Source organism: Zeus faber (assembly GCF_960531495.2).
Source record: "Zeus faber genome assembly, chromosome: 4".
NCBI classification, from domain to species: domain Eukaryota; kingdom Metazoa; phylum Chordata; class Actinopteri; order Zeiformes; family Zeidae; genus Zeus; species Zeus faber.
The window spans coordinates 26,609,732-26,630,661 of record NC_137191.1 but is presented as its reverse complement, the minus strand read 5'-3'; the positions used below and the strand labels follow the sequence as shown (position 1 = coordinate 26,630,661).

At 40.7% G+C, this 20,930-nt stretch overlaps 1 protein-coding gene across 1 annotated transcript; it reads left to right on the top strand.

The window, feature by feature from the left end:
• Positions 1-653: 653 nt before the first annotated feature.
• On the top strand, positions 654-9,955 carry LOC307229518 (programmed cell death 1 ligand 1). Its single transcript, XM_079999517.1, has 7 exons — positions 654-766; positions 1,911-1,984; positions 2,304-2,636; positions 4,087-4,380; positions 5,046-5,165; positions 7,977-8,009; positions 8,364-9,955. The coding sequence occupies exons 2-7, from the start codon at positions 1,921-1,923 to the stop codon at positions 8,396-8,398; spliced, it is 879 nt and encodes a 292-aa protein (XP_079855643.1). The 5' UTR covers positions 654-766; positions 1,911-1,920; the 3' UTR covers positions 8,399-9,955.
• Positions 9,956-20,930: the final 10,975 nt, after the last annotated feature.

Here is a 20,930-nt window from a genome sequence, read left to right as displayed (position 1 = left end):
TTTTAGCTGGGAAAGCACAGGGCGTTCAAAAGCCTTCATCACCACAGGTCAGGGCGACAGGTCTGTAATCATTAAGTCCTGTGGTCCCACGGACCACAGGACTTAATGATTACTTCTTTGGGACTGGGATGATGGTGGAGGATTTGAAGCAGGCTGGTACATGGCATGTCTCCAGGGAGGTGTTGAAAATGTCTGCGAGCACCGGAGACGGCCGATCAGCACAGTGCTTCAGGGTGGATGGAAAGAGAGAGTCCGGTCCTGGGTTCTGCCTCTTGAAGAGCCTGTTGACGTCCCTCTCCAGGATGGAAAGAGTCGTCACTGTGGTGGGGGGGGTTTAACAAACAAAATGAGACATAACACGAGCACCGAAACACCGAGACCACCGTACGAAGCGCCATCTTGGTGATTTCACCAATATTTTACCGTCGAACATCTACTTTCGTGTTTGTGTGTGTGAGACACACACGCTTTCCTGCTGGGACAGAGCAGTGCGTGGGTTAAGTTGATCAAGTGTTTTACTTATTTGTATTTTTTTGTACGGGAGCAATTCTGCTGCTACCGCTGCTGAGTTGCGATTCAATCAGTGTAAAGTTCAAATCCCTTATCGTGTTCGCCAGCTGAAAGGAGCAGCGCAGACGGCGCAAACTAGCGCCCCCCCACCTCCGTCATAATGAAAGAGAAAGTAAAAGCTTCGGTTTGATGTCGACCTCTGCCGTCCCGGAGCTCATACCGGACCGGGACCGAAGCAGCTTGCGGCGTGTCGACGGTCAGTACCATCTCTTCCATTTAGTTTGATTTAAATGTAAATACAGAGTCGATCTGCTGTTACAACTCGACCCGTGTTCAGCGACTACAATGCTTTATATGTAGTAAATGTCTGCAAAGTTAAAATCCCTACAGGAAAATAGATAGAGGGATGGATAGATACTATGTGCTCGCAGCCTATTTTAACTACCGAGACTATACTATAATAAGGGAAGTAGGTGTACGCGGCAATGACTGGTAACAGACTGTGAGTATTTGTTTATTCGGTTTGCAGCTGCAAACCGAATCCACGTCGAACATCTACTTTCGTGTTTGTGTGTGTGAGACACACACGCTTTCCTGCTGGGACAGAGCAGTGCGTGGGTTAAGTTGATCAAGTGTTTTACTTATTTGTATTTTTTTGTACGGGAGCAATTCTGCTGCTACCGCTGCTGATCGTTATAAAGTCAAATCTATAAATCTGTGGTCACACTTTTTGTTGTTGGTTTCATTATAATAATAATAATAATAATAATAATAATAATAATAATAATAATAATAATTATTATTATTATTATTATTATTACATCTTTATTCATACGGGTAAAGTCCCATAGAGCTCAGGAGCACTTTTGCAAGGGAGACTTGTTCACTTACATTGTTACATATACACATGTTCACAATCTACAATTATACAGAATTAACAATCAGGAAATATCAATTCGGTCTTGTCTGAAGTTAAAGAAATTAAACGAGAGAAAGAAATAAAAGCGTGTGAAGTGCACTGGGGTGTTTTTTTTTTGTTGTTGTTGTTTTGGTGGGATTTGTTTATTTGTTTGTTTGGATACATTTGTTGAGATTTATTTGACCAAAAAATAAAAATTGCTTTAATTCACTATGTTTGTCTGTGTTGTTTCCACATTGACAATAGCTTGTCAGCTGTCAAAGATCGTGGTCGTGCTCCCTAAATCATGCGGCGTGGATGAAGTAACCTAATAAATGCTGACTTGACTAAATGACATACTTCTTTACCCAGTTACTTATTTAATGACTATCTCGTATTTACACGTGTTAAGTAATTTCCCGCATCGCTACTTCTACATGCACTCGTAAAAATGACCTTTGGTCCATCTTTACAATTGTATTTATCTCTTCTGCCTCAATAGAACAGAGATCATGACCTCATTTTGGACCTGCTTGCTGTTCGCCGCCGTCGTTATTAGTGCTGGAAGGCCATTCCGTAAGTTCATATCTATTTTTATACTATGTATTTGGAAACATGATGGGCTGTTTTGCTACTGATTCTGGCAGATTTGATCTTATTTTATATCATGGGAATCAAATTATATATATTTTCCAGCAAGTACAGCACATTTTGGTTATTTAATGGGATAAATTATTATTACATATATTAATCTATAATAACAATAATAATTATTATTATATTTAATGATTCAGTATTATTAAAGACACCAGTGTTATTCATAGTATATAGTATTAATATTATATATTCATATATATACTGTATATTATATTATATAAAATCTATCCATATACAGAATTTGTGAGTTTGAACTGTAATTCTACGAACCTGGCACGGTTTGGCCAGCCGTCCATGTTGGAGTGTGTGGTCCACCTGTCCAAGGAAGCAACGAACGCCAAGATTGTGTACGTAAAATGGAAGAGAGGGGACACCTCTCTGATATTGTACACATACAGCAAACTCAAACAGGAGCCGGGCTTCCGCTTCGCCAAGGCAGACTGGAATGAAAGGGACATGAACGTATCCTTGCTTGTAGACAACACCAAGGTCGCCGACGAAGGAACGTTCACCTGCATCGTGTCGACGGATAGGGGGGGAGCCCAATACTCAGCCAACCTCAGTGTCACGGGTGAGAGCGCCCTCTACTTTACTTTGCTTTACTTTCTTTTACATTCACTGACCAGCCAGGCGTGTCAGGAAAAGGTTTACAATTCCACTCAAATGACACAAATAATGGACACCTATGTTGCGGGACCAAAATTGGAAGGCTTAACTAATTGATCTTATTCATCAGTTCCAGGCAGAATAGCAGCTCTGAGTTAATCAAAACAAGCTCGGTAAGGAGTGATGAAAGGTTTGATTCTTTTTTGAGATTCGCTTCGTGAGGAGTCACTCAGTAAAGACTACATTTTGCTTTGATTCATTCGGTGCAACGCACGGTGAGCAAGGGCGGACGGGAGTCAGAGGAGTCGGTTCAGCTCTGAGTTGTGAATGGAATTCTCCCAAGGATTGTTGGATTCTGTCAAAATTATTTATTTTGGGGGGAATGCAAAGTGTAAATCAGTCATATTCATTATGATTGATGCCACATGCCCTGGCCTGTTTTGCCTGTTTTAATTGAGTTGGTAATTATTTTGAGTTTGTGTGTTTAACATTCCTTGGGAACTCCATGGTGAGAGACGTCAGGTTGGGACAGAACGTACCTGTTATTTCCCTGGAGCCTGCGTATCGGACATTTTAAAACACCTTCCTGCTTCCCTCCAACCCACCCAGAATGCTGCACCATCATAATCACAATTGAAACTCGGAAAAAGCAGTCTGAGCTGTGTCAAGATGCTCGGCGTGATCATAGATTCAGATTTCAACTTTTGATCACACATCAACTCTATCACCAGATCAGCATCAACAGAGTCTACGGATTCCTGTCACAATCAGATGAAGGAAAAAAAAAACCAATCCATCCCTTCATAACAAGCCGCCTTGATCACTGTAACCCTCTCTTCTCCGGTCTTCCCCAAAAAACCCACCGGCCGCCTTCAGCTTATCCAAAATGCCGCTGCAAGAGTTCTGACAAGAACCAGGAAAAGGGATCATATCACTCCCGTCCACAGATCACGTCACTGGCTTCCAATTGAGCACAGAGTTGACTTTAAGATCCTCCCCCTATCAGAGCCACCAAATTGAGTCATGGCTCTGTTGAAATTGTATCATCTGGTCTGGGTTCCGCAATTCGGTTTCCACAGGATAAGGTACGATGTGCTGGACATGTTTTTGTGTTCAAAGAATAAGTAATGTTTTCGGTATCGAGTAAATTGATACTTTACCTGCTATCTGTGTCAAAACCCAGATTTGGGATATTGAGAACCGCTGAGAGAACTGTTACCAGGTTCAGCTTTTGTTGAGACAGTCAGACAGTCAGACAGACAGACAGACCGACTTTGCATTGTGCATTGGCAATATAAACCAAAAAATGAAAAGAAAGCCGAACAATAAACCTACAAATAAACAATAAATATCAACATAAAAGTGTACAAGAAACAAATGTTTATTTCATCATGATCTTTGTCTTTGTAGCCAAGTACAGCACTCCAGATATCGCTCCTTGACCGTCAAGGACATTGAGCCCCCGGAACTTTTCTGTCATTCGAGTGGCTACCCGGAAGCGGAGGTCCGCTGGTTTGGGAAGGATTATGAAGATTTGACACACAGCTCCACCCCCGCGGTGGAAAAGAGAGACAATGGACTGTTTAATATCAGCAGCAAGCTGACCCCCCCGCCCGGATCCAGGTCCTCCAGGTACACATGCTGTGTGTACCACCAAGGGGACAAGCAAGTGGAGGCCGTCTTTGAAGTCCCAGGATCTGCGTCTAAAGGTATGTGTTTATTTGTTTAGAACACGGCTCTGTGGGATAAATCAATTCTGAGCGGTCGGTAGCGGAAACAACGGCTGTTTATTAATGTTTTTGGGAATTGTCTTGCTTCCGACCGATTTTCGTGATTCTATGAGATAAAATAAAACCGTTGAGCACAGCCCATTATGACCCCCTTGTAGAGTATATATTATAAAATATGATAATAAAACATTGAAACAAGCTTGTGGGACACGGACACCCGCACTCAGGGATTTTTGATTGATGTAGGCGGAAAATAAATAAAATATATTTCAGGCTGAGCCTTTCTCTTTTGGAAAGGTACTAAGGTACTGCTACTACTTGTCTGTTCATTTTCTTTCTTTTAGGTTTTGTTTCCTTGTAGGGCTATATTTTTTTAAAATAGGGAAATTTGTTTGGCTGTACTGTTCAGTAACTTGCAAAATTGTCTTATAAACCAACATGAAAAAGAATCGTGATAAGATCGTGGATCATGATCCAGCCTGAAAAAGAATCTGATTTCTGGTGTGATATTTTTGCCGTATCGCCGACTCCTATTTTCAGCCTTTTTCTTTGTGTTATGAAACAGCAAACGCAGGTCCTCATGTTGTGTCTACTCTGATGAATCGGAATGTAGTATGGTTACTTATACTTATGATCCAATGTAGCTACTGGAGGCAGCAAACTACACTCTGGGACGGTGTCCAAGGTGGTGGCTCCGTTGGTGGTCATCGGCGCTCTGATCGTGGGACTCCTGGTCCTGCTGGTTTTCAAAAAACGTTCTCACCGTGAGTAACCGTTGATTTTGCTCCTTGCTCCTTGTAAGTGATTGTATTTCATTGTTTCAGTGTTGTTCAGCCACACATTGTCTCTCTTTTTAAGTCTCAGTGACTTGATGTAGGACCTGTTTCACTTCTAGAGCTAGAAGACGGCCCAGCTAAGCAGGAAGTGTGTTTTGGAAGACAGTTTGGCTGTGTTCCAAAACATGCTCCAACTCAGCACTAAATGTTTACTCTAACTAAAGGAAGGAATCTCTGTCTGTTTGTCTGCCTGCCTGTCTGTCTGTCTGTCTGCCTGTCCTTTGATTATCTCGACAACCGTTCATCCGATGTACTTCACACTTGCTGGGGACCCAAGGCCGTGCCGTGCCGCTCAGTAGGCTTGGGCCGATGTTCGATGATATAGAATATTGTGATATATTCCACCATATGTGATATTTTCCCAATGTCGAAATATCTCCGCCCCTGTTGTCCGTCTGTCCGTCCGCGGGACCACAGCGAGCAACGTATGGAGCTGCAGAGTTCTCAGACAAAGCTCATTCGCTTGCGCGCACAAATCGGATGTTTGTGGACGTATGCACGCACCAGCGAGGAAGCAGATGGAGGTTTCGGACGTGGTGGTGTGGATGGTCCGGTCAAAATTATCATTTTTTAATTCTACATATTTCCTCACTCGTGCTTGCTTGGTGCCCGTCACTGTTCGCGTGGTGAATGGGAGATCCTCCCTCCTTTCTCCACCATGCGGCATAAAGGTTCACCGTTTCTCCAAAGAAAACAAGAGTGCTTTTTTATTGTAGCAACGATGATAATATCGTGTATTGCAATATTTGCACTGCATGCGCAATATAACATCTTGGACATCGCCCAAGCCTACTGCTCAGTGGGGCGGGGCTTCAGGGCTCTGCCGCTCAGCTCAGCTCTGTGCAGCAGCGGGGCCTGGTTTCAGGGAGGCTGCGACTGAGTCACTCATGTCCGCAGTGCAGCCCCAACATGTAGTCGGGTGTGTTTTTTCCATTGAGAAAGATCGTATTTCCCCAATGACTTGAATCAAGCAATAAATTCCATATACAGTCCTGTGAGAAATCGTGCTATTCCCCGGTGGTTTTCACTGCGAGTCGGTGTGTCTTTTACGAGTGCAGCCGGTACATGCAGCAGTTCAAGTCAGAGTGTGAAGTTGTTTGGATGAGCGAACAGGCGCGTTATGAACGGGCACGGCACTAGTGAATTCAAAATGAAATAAATCTGTTTAATGAAAATAATGAATGTACGAAAAGAACAAACCAATAAATATATTTACCAAAAATAGATGTACATGTACATCTATTAATGAAAATAATAAATGCAAATCAAATTAATAAATATTATATAGCCAAATAAATACATTGAATAATAAATCAATAAATACATTTAATAATTCTTAATTTAAATAATAAATCTCACAAACAATAAGGCATCACTGGAATCTTTGTAATATAAATGTGCAGTATATATACAGTTTTCTTGTTTCTTTTGATTTTGTACAATGAGCCCAGGTATGAATGCAGAAAAGGAATGTAGCCTAATCGATTAAAGTGAGCAGGCTTTACTCAGTTCATCATTTCAATTCCTGCCAATTCTTAACATATTTGATTAATATAATATAAAATTAGCATTTTATGTATATCGATGAGAATTCTGGTTCATGTATCTCTGATTTTAGAACTTTGTTAATCCTTCAGTAATTTTGTCAAAGCAACTGAAAAAAAACCTAAGTTCTGATTCAAATATCTTTTTTTTCTCTAATTATCTTCACATAGTCCGAAGGCTTTCTGCAACACACCACAACACACTTTTTTTTGGTAGCTCGTTATCCGATACAGGCTTGAGTTTTAGTTGGTGACCCTGTGTGGCTGGTTTAATGGGGTTAATATTTCTTTCTTCTGGAGTTTAATAAAGAATTATATTTAAAAAATATGTCGCCCATACAATTGTGAAATATCACAGCGATGGGGGAAAAAAGGGAACAATATGGATTGTTTTCATCACGTTGAAATGAAAATGAAACGTTGCCAGTTTAATCACATCTAATCTCCAAAAGACAAAGTGAAACTTGTAGAAAAAACTCAAGAAGAAGGATTTCTTTCACCAGGTTTCTGTTCTCATTCTGAAGATTTTTGTACTTCAGCCAAGTTTTGGGGATTTAGAATTTGGAAAACATTCATACTTTGACGGAATGGCCTTTTGCCTTAATTACAAGTTAAGTTTGTATGTTTATATAGATGCCTTTGTATACACGTGTTCTATATGTATGTACAAATATACATATTAGGTTATACATCCCGGCTAACTTTAAAAATAAAGTTAACTTGAATTTATTTGTTAATTGTACAAAAATATGATCCATGCAAATTGATAAAAAAAATATACATTGAGAATGTTCAATACTGATGCCAATGGACACAGATCATTCATTTAAGGTTATTAAGGACTGTATGCAGTTAAAAAAAAAAAAGTTTTTCATCTGAATAAATCTACTAATCCACTAATCTTCATGAGATTTAAGAGATTAATAAGTCGCTTGTAATGAGGAACTATGAACAACTTACATAGATAACACACAGTATATACACACAAACCTAACATATGATACCAAACCTGATATATGCTGACTAACATATATGTTTATACGTTTTATGTATATATATATATATATATATATATATATATATGTGTGTGTGTGTGTGTGTGTGTGTGTGTGTGTGTGTGTGTGTGTGTTTTCTAAATCTACTGAAAATTGACTATGAATGTAAAAAATGCCAAACTTCTTACTATTTGTTGCAGATCACCAACAAGTACCAGAGCTTGCGGAGGAAGGTACGTACGAAAGTTTGTTATTTCTTACCACACTGCTCTGTGGTACACAGAGCAGTGTGGCAATTCTGATTGGTAAATAGCAGCGAGCAGCCGACAGTTATTTCTGAATAATGACCGCTGTCTGTTAATAGTGACGGCTGTCAAGGGCAACCACTTCTTGCTGCCCGATTCATGTCTCTTGATTCATGCCGCCTACATGCTAATGCTTACACTAGCAAACCTTCTGATCACCCTGTCGGGGCGTTATTTTGTGATAATGACAGGCTGGCTTCACATACCTTACATGGCCGACATGGACTCGGATATAGAAATAACCTGAATACCTGTTTTTGTTGTTGGCTGTATTCTCTGCAGATTTTGCATCACCCGAAACAGCCGCACCAGAGTAACGTCCCACTGCTGGAATGGCACCACCTGCTGTTTCCCAACATATAACCCCAAAGTCCCGATTCCTCTCTTTTTCATTGTCTCTGTCCATAAATCTATTTTCTTCTCTGTTTCCCTTCCTCTAAATCCAGTGTTTCCCACGTATAGAGTTTAATTGGGCAGGTATATAAACGACCACCAAAGTATATTTGGCGTTCCATTTGAGCATTTTTTATTTTTATGATTTCATATGTCCAAAAGAACAACGCCATCCACGACTGATTAACTAGTGGACTCGATATCTGGTGTTATGTTGGAAGGCACGGACACGGCTCTCTGGCTGTATGGGGTTAGGAGACAGCGGCAGTTGATGCTGCGTTCACTGAAACTCAGAAAACTGTGATTCGTGTGGCACCCGCCCCCACACCCACCACCCACCCCATCCGCCTGCCAAGTATGCCTAGTATTTTCAGACCGGTGGGAAATATTGAAATCTGTGCGTAATCCCCCTCTTCCTCCCACGCTGGCATGCGACCCAAACTCGTTTTACTGGAAACTCAAATGCTTCCTCGTCTGTAGAACATTGTTTGCTGGTTACATCAGTTTTCTCTTTCTTTCTTTCCCTTTTACCCGACAAACCCAGCAAATAAGTAATCCCGGTCATCAGTTTAGCACTGTGATTTGTTAAAACACAGTACTATGTAGCAAATATGAAGCAAAAAAAGGCTCAAAAAAGCCCAGTCAGGTAGCTGCTGTATGTTGAATCCCACAACCAATTTAGTGTCAAACTGGGAGTGTTAAGGTCAGTCAATCAGCCTATTTTTTAAATATACTGTCTGCATAATTCAATGTGTGCTATGTGCCAAAACCTTAAAACATAGGAGTTGCAACACTTTATACTTTTGTTTTGCTTTGTTTTACATAGGATCCAGCAGTTTCTCTTTTGATCATGTGAAATGGAATGTGTTTGTTTGAGTGCTGTAAACACACCTGTTCTTGACCTAATTCCCACCCAAACTTTGGCACGTCACTCATCACATGGTGAAATGGAAAGACGGGTTCCTAGTCAACCGCAGCTTCTTCATAGATAAACAGCAGCTACTAGTACAAGCAGAGGTGGGAGGCGTCAATGTATAGTATACTATATATGGTGTATACCCTGAATACTATAAATGAAAGATTCAAGATTCAAGAGGTTATTTGTCACATACATATACAAACGATCATACATATATGCAGTGAAATGTCATGACACCCGGTGATTACTCACAATGAGTTCTATAAGCTCAAAAAATACGTAGTAAACAACACGAGGCACATATAGTATATTCATATAAGGCTAAACATATAATATATCCATGTATATAAAGTATAGTATACAGTATATATACTATATATATACTGTAAACAATGTGAATAGGTCATATTTTTTTAAGTGATTTTGTCTTAATCATCGTAATAAGCAGGAAACCAATTTGTGATTGCACTGTGCTGTATTGCTTTACCAGATTAACAAAGCGAGATGACCACTGAACACCTTCATTTTTATTGTTGATTGCTACAATAAATCTTTTATGGCGTTTGTGTGTGCGTGTGTGCGTGCGTGCGTGCGGGGTCATATTCATCTAGTTATGGGTCATCATAAATAATAGAAAATCCTCACACTAAGATCTGGTGTATGTATTGAATATTGAGCGAGAGGAAGCTAAAGGATCCCGGGTAAATTTTAAATATCAAATTTTCTAAGTTATTTGGTTACTAATGAACTCCTGTGACTGATTCGGGTCATGTTTTGGGCTTGATTCCTTTGGGAGCTCTGCTCAACTTTGTGATCGTGAAAAAAGACTTTGCGTTTGAAAAAAAAACAAAAACGGGCCATCCAACAGTTCAGTTGTAGTTATAGTTTGATAGTTTTGAGGCTATGCTTGTTTGGAAGGAGTTAAGAGTTAGGGTTTGAGTGTAATCTTATGCTCGTTCTCAGTCATGGAGCTTGATGGGTTTCAATCTTAAAAACAATTCAGTGATGATATAGGAGCAAAGAACCAGGATCAAAATGGTAATCGATTGTGTGGTTGGTTCACATGTTTGTGTCTGAGTAGGTTCCTAGTCCGGTTCATGGAGAATTGAAAGTAAAAATAGCCCCAAAAATAACAAGCTGTCAACAAAAGGAAGTTGCACTTCCACTTTCAAATAGAAACAGTGGACAATGGACAACTCAAGGTCTATGAATAATTGCATTTATTTATTTATTTAGTTATATTTGTTTTTACAGAGAATACACTGCGTATGATATGAAATAGAATATATCATTCTGGCCTTTACTTCTGGTCACCACTATAGACTACACTACATATAGAGCAAAGTGGGGCAGCGGAAGCGTGCTGGGCCCATAACCCAGAGGTCGGTGGATTGAAACCCTTTGTGGCACGGTGGCGCAGCATTGCACTGCTGCCTCACAGCAAGAAGGTCCGGGGTTCGATTCCCGCCTGGGGCGCTGTTGGCACCGCGCTCCGGCGGGTTATCTCCCAAATAGGAGCCTTTCTGTGTGGAGTTTGCCTGTTCCTCCACCTACCATCAGTAAGGACCCCCAACAAAAACATGCACGCATCATCGCCTGACCAGCGATGGACACCTGGTACTACTACTGGTGGCATGTTAAAATGTATGAAACTATAAATATCGTTGAATATAATGCCACAATGACCGTGAGCATCAGGAGATGATCCACCTTCAAATATAATATGTATTTTCTTTTCGAGATTGAAGTCACGTCAAGAAAGAAATTTGCCGTAAAGTTTCATTGTGTGTGTGTGTGTGTGTGTGTGTGTGGGCGTGCGCGTGTTCGTGCGCGTGCGTGCGTGCGTGGGTGGATGCCTGTTTACAAAATGCGTGTAATAACAACATCTTCCAGTAGATGGTGGTATAACGCCGTTCCTAATGCTCAAATTATAAGAAGAAAAATCTTTTAATTGTCACGCAACACACCACACTACAACACACACACACACACACACACACACACACACACACACACACATGCACATGCTTTGGATGGTGGCCCGTGAAATGAGGCCTCTGCATTTGACCCATCCTGACTTGTCCTTCCTCGGGGGGGCAGCCAGGAGCAGTGGGCAGCATTTGTCGACGCGCATCCATTATTATTAGAATACCTTCAGGGCGACGAGGGCACTCAATTTGATAATAGTTAAATATTTCATGTTACGCAAATGTGATTGATTACCAGGCATCAATTACCAGCATATTCGATTTATTTAGGATTTATCATGGGCGTTGAAGGCAATGTGGAAGTGCTTCAAACTGCAGTTCGGATAATGGCCGCTAGAGGCTGCTCCAGACAACCTCCGAGTCCGACTCGATGTAAGTCAAAGGAGAAGGAAGAAACTTCTCACTAGAAATACAGTCAATAATATATTGAGAGTTATCTAGGTTTAGAACTTCCCATGTGAGTCTAGGCTGGGATTTTTAAACGTAACTTTCCAATACGAAGAGTAAGGGGTGTATAATACTCTTCATATTGGAAAATTAAACCACGCCCACAAATATACATCCCTTACAAGCCCCCAAATATGGGCGCTTGTAAGGGATGTGGGGCTTGTAAGGGATGTGGGGCTTGTAAGAGATGTGGGGCTTGTAAGGGATGTGGGTCTTGTAAGAGATGTGGGGCTTGTAAGAGATGTGGGGCTTGTAAGGGATGTGGGGCTTGTAAGAGGTGTGGGGCTTGTAAGGGATGTGGACCTTGTAAGGGATGTGGGGCTTGTAAGGGATGTGGGGCTTGTAAGAGGTGTGGGGCTTGTAAGGGATGTGGGGCTTGTAAGGGATGTGGGGCTTGTAAGGGGTGTGGGGCTTGTAAGGGATGTGGACCTTGTAAGGGATGTGGGGCTTGTAAGGGATGTGGGGCTTGTAAGGGGTGTGGGGCTTGTAAGGGATGTGGACCTTGTAAGGGATGTGGGGCTTGTAAGGGATGTGGGGCTTGTAAGGGATGTGGGGCTTGTAAGGGATGTGGACCTTGTAAGGGATGTGGGGCTTGTAAGGGATGTGGGGCTTGTAAGGGGTGTGGGGCTTGTAAGGGGTGTGGGGCTTGTAAGGGATGTGGACCTTGTAAGGGGTGTGGGGCTTGTAAGGGATGTGGACCTTGTAAGGGATGTGGACCTTGTAAGGGGTGTGGACCTTGTAAGGGGTGTGGGGCTTGTAAGGGATGTGGGGCTTGTAAGGGATGTGGACCTTGTAAGGGATGTGGACCTTGTAAGGGGTGTGGACCTTGTAAGGGATGTGGGGCTTGTACGGGGTGGTTGCCTTGATTGACAGTTTTCTAGTTCCTGTTCGCGCAAAGTGGGCGCGTCTCTCTCACCAGGACTCCGCCCCTTTGGCCCAAACCTATAAAGCGCCGGTTGGGTCCATCCTGCCAAGATGGCGAGTGATGTAAAACCAGACGTGGGGCTTTACAGAATCCAGCGGGTGACCTCCACCTTCCCGGCGTCGCGTCCATTTCTCATGTACTGAGACAAGTGGAAAGGTTTTTAATTGGAATGGTGGTGTAAAAAAAATCTCACTTTCCAATTGCTGCATATTCTCTACTGACATGTTCTATCCGGTAAACTTTAAAGATTTGACATTTACAGGTGGTTACGGGAGTGGCACCTGCCGATGATTAGCTCAGAATGTTGCCGCTAAATGTTATGTTGAATCACACTGTATGTGTGAGCTCACAGTGCATTGTATTCTCTGGATGGAGATTAAAGCCTTTTATTTTTTTCTGGACTAGTGATGGTCATTATGGGAAACATTGTCAATGCAACGAACATGTTCAATCAATGTGTGTGCATGTGAGATGATGTGTATAATATACAGTATCACCTTTAAAGGCTTTTTATCTTTTATTGAACTCAACTATGCGAACAAAATCAGATGATAGAACAGCATACAGACAAATAATAAATGGCAATGCACTTTTTTTTTTAAATTCATAAATATATGAATAGACAAAGAAAATACGTGAGAGGGACGCAAGTCTTTGACCTTAAGATGTTTCTTTAACCTATTCAAGATAGGATGAGATTAGAACGCATTATTAATCCCCGGGAGGAAATATATATATGAAAAAACAACAACAACAACAACTGAGCAACAAACCAACTAAGCATCCAACCAACAATGTAAGGCAAACACGCACGCACGCACACACGCACACACACATATATAGAATGTAATATAATGTAAATGTGTGTGTGTATCTTCTGCCCTCACCACGTGCAGACGTACACGGCGATGCAGCGAGCTAAACACTCTCCCAATAAGTACCCGGAGAGAGGAGCTCACCTTTGCTTTCTGTAATAGAAGCGGTGTGGACGTGTGGAACAGTACTGACGTATGCACACTAAGGATGACTCCCTATGCAGATGTTAATAACCTACTAGTAATAACTAAGTTAACACGTCGCGATAGCTCCTACACCGTTGAATACACCAATAACATGAACTAACTCACAGATTGTGAGGCGTGATCAAGCTGTTTGTATGTTTTTCTGTCTGGCTATTTTATATGCCTGTGTTCCGACGTCACCCGAACATGACAATGCTATGACGTCACGGTGCAAACTTGGGGGGGGGGGGGATCAGCACTGTATATGTGTATATATACATGTATATGTACATACCTATAAATGGATTTATAGTATCTTAAAACTAAAAATATAAAATATACATATTTGCGTTATTTATTTGATAGGAGACTTGAGGAGTCGATTCAATCCAGTGATTCAATAGGGCGGAGTGGGCCAATTTGAATTTATTGTTTATAAAGAGTTAATTAACAAAAGAATAATAAATAAATAAATAAATAATTAAAAAAAAAATGACCATGTCAAAAAACACTCTCTCTCTCTCCCTCTCTGTTGCTCTGCTTCTCACTCGCTTTTAATTGTTTTTCTCGCTCTGTGGAATTTGGCACAGATTACGTCATGCGCAGACCCGCGCTGTGACCAATGGGATTCGTGCGTAAACGGCGCCTTAAAAGCGCTGCGCTCTTGTTTCTTTTGCGGGCGCAAGGAATCCCGCGTCCAGCGAAAGTGCGCGTCATCAAGACGACCACGCCAAACGCACCCTCCAGTCACCTCAAGGCAGCTCGGACGCACGGAGAGCATCTTCAAAAAAGGCGGAGAAGGACTGGGAAGGTTTATTCCCAGTAACTCAACTCTTTGTGAGTTCTTCCCAGGCTCATCCCACCAACTCCGAGCCATGAAGAAATCTGCCAATTCAGGTATGTTTTTTACAATTTCTTTAGCCTATAAGACTCATTGGGTGATTTTATATGTAAGGCTTTTAACCTTCAGGATAATTAGTATGTATGAAATACAAGGATGTATAAAATTATATTTGCAATAATATATAATACATACAAATATAATCTATAATATAATTCTATGTTTTTTTGTACATTATACATTATACAACAAAACATGATTATATATATATATATATATATATATATATATATATATATATATATATATATATATATATATTTTTTTTTTTGTTCACACATTTATTTGTTTTTATAATTTTTTATTTCTTTATTTTTTTTTGTATATTTTTTTAATTGACGCCTTTATTCAGTGAGTGTTCCAGCCTCTTTCATTTTTAGGGTTTTCTGGTAGAGTGTGCACAGCACAGCACCCAGAGGAGACACCTCAGGGTTCTCTGGCTATTTTTTAAAAAGTCTCCCTGTGCATCATTCTCAGTCTGTCTCATCATGACCTGTTTAAATTCACCTCATCCCCCACAGGCTGTACTCATATTCAAATACTAGTTGTGCTATTTTTGGCCTGTGTTTGTATGTGTGTGAGGGATAAACCGACTTATCGGCCGCACATCGGTATTGGCCGATATTCCCCTTGTCGGCGGCCATCGACCTATCGGTAAATAAGATAACATTCACCGATGGCAGTGGCCGATGTTTATCTGTTGTGTCGTGTCAATTTTGCACTGGCTAAATGTTGTGTTGGCTATTTGCGGTCTGATGCCACGTTCACATGGAACATGGTCGACGGGAACGGGATAATGACACTTTCTAAATGGCCACGGGGGGAGCGAGGTTGAAGTACAGTACGACTGCAAAACAAAACCAGCGTGACGATATGTTCCTATGGTGATGCAGACTGAAGACTCCAATAAAATATATTAAACCAAATTATTTAGTGTCTGCTATAAGAATTTATACAAAGTAATAACTGAGTCGTAACTTTTATCACCGGACCAAGCGAGACCACTGTGTCCAAATCCTCCATCTGCTTCTTCGCTATAGCAACATATATTACAGCCTCCCTGCAATTAATAAGTAGAATTTCCATCACACCTGCGATGTAGCACAGCGGAGATTCTCCGCTCCGCAGAGCATTTAAACATGGAAGTTTCTCCAATGTAAACATACCTAACTTTATATATATATATATATATATATATATATATATATATATTTTGAATCATTCAAATTTGGCTGGGTGGTTAATAACACATTTTTCTGTGGTGTGAGAAAATTCAGAATACACATTTATTTTTGCTTTACAGGGACTTTAAGTGCGATATTCCTCCGAAACCATCCATCACTGCAGCGCAAAACTCTGCCGCAAGTAGAGTCAGGCTCCTCACTTTCTTTATGTCTGTAACGCACACACGTCACTACCCTCAAAGAGCTGTCGCTTCTAGCTCACACCAGAAGCCATCGCTGTTGCTTGTGGGTATTCCTGTTCAACTCATTGCTCTATGTGCACAGAGCTGCATTTATATATTTAGATGTTGTTTGCAAATACATTTATTTTTAAGTGACACGGTTATTTTTGGGATTTTTTGGTGATTTGTTCAAAAAATATAATAAAACATATAATACATGAATATGTGCAACATTTACCCACAACTCCTATTCCTCTCTTTCTCTCTTGCAGTCTTCAACTAATAATACAAAAATTAATAAAAGAATACAATAACAAAACATTGCAACCTTCTTACTCTGTCTTTGAGGATGTATGTGAGTGTATAAATGTACATACAGTAGCCTGAAAACATATTTTATATGTAATTATCTATAATATATATAAATCATATTTATGCATATATGTATTATATTTTGTTATATATGTATATTTACATTTTATACCTAGATTCACTTATATATATATATATATATATATATATATATATATATATATATATATATATATATATATATATATAAGTATATATATATATATATATATATATATATATATATATATATATATATATATATAAGTATATAATAAATATATATATAATATTCCCATGCGTTCTGACCATGTGATTTGTGGTATGACATCAAAATGTACATGGAAAATGTTTTCAGAAATATTTTAAATACTTTAAATACTTTAATAATCCCAGGGGGAAATTACTTAAGTAACTTTAATCAAGCGAAATGGAAGTACAGGGACTGTCTCAACAAAGAGGCACTTTGCTTTTCTTATCGCGTTTACATTAACATTTAATTAGATTAAATGTATGTTTCCAAAAAATATTTTTTGCTGGACTTTGTACATTAAGTAGGGTCGATTTCTTCTCATTGAGTAGATAGTTGTATAGCAGGCTAATAAGCCTTTGAAACAGTTATTTTTCACAAAAATAATCTTTGTACTGTGGGTTTTTTCATACATTTGTATGATTTAATTTGTCTTAAAGACTTAAAACAGTTCTTTTTTATAATGAAGACTTATTTGTTTCTCTGGCACAAAAGGGGGAATAAATAGCAACAAAAACAAGGTAAAAAAAATAAAAAAATAAGGAAAAATAAATAAATAAATACAACATTGGGATAAGAATTGGCTATCGGCCCCACTGTCGTAATCGGTGAGTGAGTGACTGAGTGGTTTCCAAGCGTCTGGATACCTTCCGTGTGTGGCTTGTATGTAGGGGCCGACAGTGTGAGTGTGCATGAGCATGCAAAGTGGCACGCACGTTTCCGTGTCAGCATGTATGTGTGTTATACAACAGATCTCATACCCCATCTGTGAAACCCCCCCCCCCCCCCCCCGACACTCTGGAACACACGGCCAGCCCTCAGGAGGAAACTAATGCAGTGGAGATCAAACAGACAAGAGGAATGTGGCACATGCTGATGCCACCGTCACCATCGAAACCATCACTCACAAAGCGTTCAAATTGACATGTGATTTGTTGATGTTAAGGATATATTCGTGAAGTGGACGCGGTACTGTATGTCAGTCGGTTGTGGCTCTCTCGAGTCATTTAAGTAGCACAGCATAATGATGATGGTTGGTTTTTCCTTAATGCAGTTGTGTTTGAGATGATAACTATATGGGCTGGGTGATACTACAGTATATGGATATAATGCCGATACTGTGATACGAGACCAGAACTTGTCTGGGATTTTGATTATCGTAATATGATGTAGTTAAAGGTTGTCTTTAAGGCTGCGTGAGTGTAAAGTTATGCAATTTTCTCATCTCCCTGTTGAGAAAATTGCATTTCTGACTGTTCTAGCTGCTCTGATCAATGGTCATAATATACACATTACTAATTCTCAAATATTTATTTTCTGTCAGTATCTTATGAAATCACCAATAGTCATCAAAAATTTTATAAAATGATTGATATTGAGGTACTCAGTGAAAATGCCGTGTTATTGGGCATCTTGATGGCTCAACTAATAGTTTACATATCATGGACGTGAAATACCTTGCAGCAACCCAGGTTTGTATGCCGTCTGTGGTCATTTGCTGCATGTCTTTCCCCCTATCTCCAGCCCAGTGTTTACTGTCTCTCTCTAATAATGGCAAAAGATGTTGTGATATTTGATTTTGTTAATACCACTCAGTCCTTCTTACTGCCTTGATTTTGTAAGTACAGCGTGAAAACTATCCAAGTGCACATTCATACGGCCTGAGAATGCAGTGGCAACCAACAGCCCCGTGGAATCAACGTCGTTGACCTTTTAAGGAGTAGAAATATGGGGAAGGTCTTGTTTGGAGGTTAAGTACTGTTTTTATTAGAGAGCCTTATCAGTGACTGTCAGCCTCTATCTCTGGTTATCATCCCAGAGACACCTGCCTCAGCAGCAATAAACACAGCCGCCTAGTCCATCCACTATGCTGTCCAGTGGACGTGTATCTCAGTAGGTGCTCAAACTTGCTGACTTGTTAGAGATGGACAGACACGACAGACACAGTGGACCCATTGAATCCACATAAGATGGACCGAAGTCAACTTTTTTGGTACCTGGCTGATCTTGGGTTTAACGTTAGGGCCCACATTGCTAATGGCTTTTTGTATGACGATATCAGCCTCCCCCGTGGACACAGGCATCACCCCCAAAAGTGAAAAAGTTTGGGATGGCCGGAATAGGTGAAAGGACGGAACCATGGATTCATCATAAGAGTGCCCTCCACTGTGCTCTTGGTCCAGTGAGCAGAACGCTAGAAACTCTTCCCGGGGCGAAGACACGCTGGAGATAAACCTTGCCGGAGAGAGCAGCACACTGCTCAGGTTCAAATTGGTATTGTTCGCATTTTGTTAGGTTCAGTGTTTTGACCTCAAGGTGGCAAAAGATCTGCCAGATTGAACCATTTCACGGCTGAACTGAGGAAGAACCCAATTAGTGTTTGGATACTTGGTTTTGTAATGATTGTGTATGTCTGGAAAGAGTTCTCTGTTGTTGTTGTTACACAAGAATAGATCCTTGGTGAGGCATCCTGTGCCTCTGTAGCAGATCAAAGTTTGGTCGGCGCCAAATGATTGTCAAGTGTATCATCTGAGAAGCTCTTTTAGAAGCATGGTGACTTGGGTCTCAGTGGTCCTCAACTTGGTCCTCAATTTTAGAATAAAAATAAAAATAGGAAGCAATTTGTTCAAACCTCTCACCCTCAAAGTGTGGTGCTCCGTAGAGTCAATTTCCTTATTCTTTGTACTGACTGTTGTAACCGTGATGGTTTTGTCAAACTATTGAAGTTTGTAGATCATACAGTTGTTGGAGATTCCTAACCAGGTGAACTGGTGCAACCAAAAATCATTAAATCAAGTTTTTTCGCCTTTTACTTTACTGTCGCATTGTCCATTTAATCTCAAACAAGAACTCGTCGGGCCATTATTTCGGTGGAACGCTCGTTGCACCCGAAGCTACATCCCACTCGCCCTAATGAACTGGACGTACCCATGTTGTGTTGCGGTTCTAAGCAAAGTGACCCTGAATGAACACAGAGCCCCGGCGGAGTTAATGCATTGCGTTTATTTTCCTCTCCCTCTTAACCCCCCCCCCCACTCCTCTCCTCCTACGCATGAGAGATCATAGTCAGCTGTGCTTTGGTCTCCTGGTTAGGTCATTTCTCAAACAGGCTTGTCCTGAGCTTCAATAGTTCCTTTTTTGTGGTTAAGAGTGGCTTTGGGGGGGTGGTTATATGGACATGTTGGACTCACGTCTTTGATAAAGGTTTCCGTAAATATCCTTTAACGTGCAGATTTGCAGGGTTTTATTCCATACATAACAACTGATGTGTAAGATATATGTCTTAAAACCGCCTGCAATTTAGATTGGACCTCTAAATCTTTAACATGGACTCTATGAAGATGATCTCAGTCAAGTTGCAGTGTGAGAACATGTCCAAACGCCAGATCTCTTGGAGGTATTTTTCTATGTTGTTTCTGGTGTTAAAAAGGAATAACTTAGTTTTGTGACTAAACAACCCATTCAACCTTCACCACATGAGGGATTCGGCGACGTGACTCAACTGACAGACGTGTGCGGTCAAGGGTCAAATTTCTGGGCTATATAGTAGCTAGGGAGATGACAGTGAAACTATGATCAAAATAGTCACAATTGTACATTCTCTAATGGTGCTAACGTCTAGTAAATGAAATAATGTTGGAGTTGAACTGCTCTCGAAGGGACCCCTTGTATGTCCCCGGATCTCATGTTGAGAACCGCTATGTTAGGGAACCTTTTATGACATCATATGCCATCATAATATACTGTATTCTTTTATGATAATATTTTTTATATAATAATCATAATATTTGCGCCTCAGGGTATGACCATCGCTTTGGGACATCAGACCCAGTTCAGTTTGGGGTCTGCTGCATGTGTAAAAAGTTATAAATGCTACACTGTCACCTCTCCTCCCACATACAGCAGCAAGCAGGGCTCATGGAGCGAGAGTCAATACTGTTCTTTATTTCACCTCCACAATGTCTCCTCAGTGACAGCGGAGCTAAATTCCCTTCAGTCTGAGTCATTCTGGCCCAGACTGTTCGCTGATACTCCTCTGTGATAATAAGGCTTGCATTGGCGAATTATAGCCTCTGCCTCTCTAACTCGCAACCTTAAAGCTCTCTCTGTTAACGCAATCCCTATCACACTTCTAAACCCCCGACCCCCGCACTTGACGGCTCCTTCGAGAATCCATCTTTTTTTCCGCTTAATTCTTCGGTTCTATCGCGTAAATCCCCCACCACAAGCTCACCTTCTTAACCTAGGGCTTTCCCGAAGACACCGGCC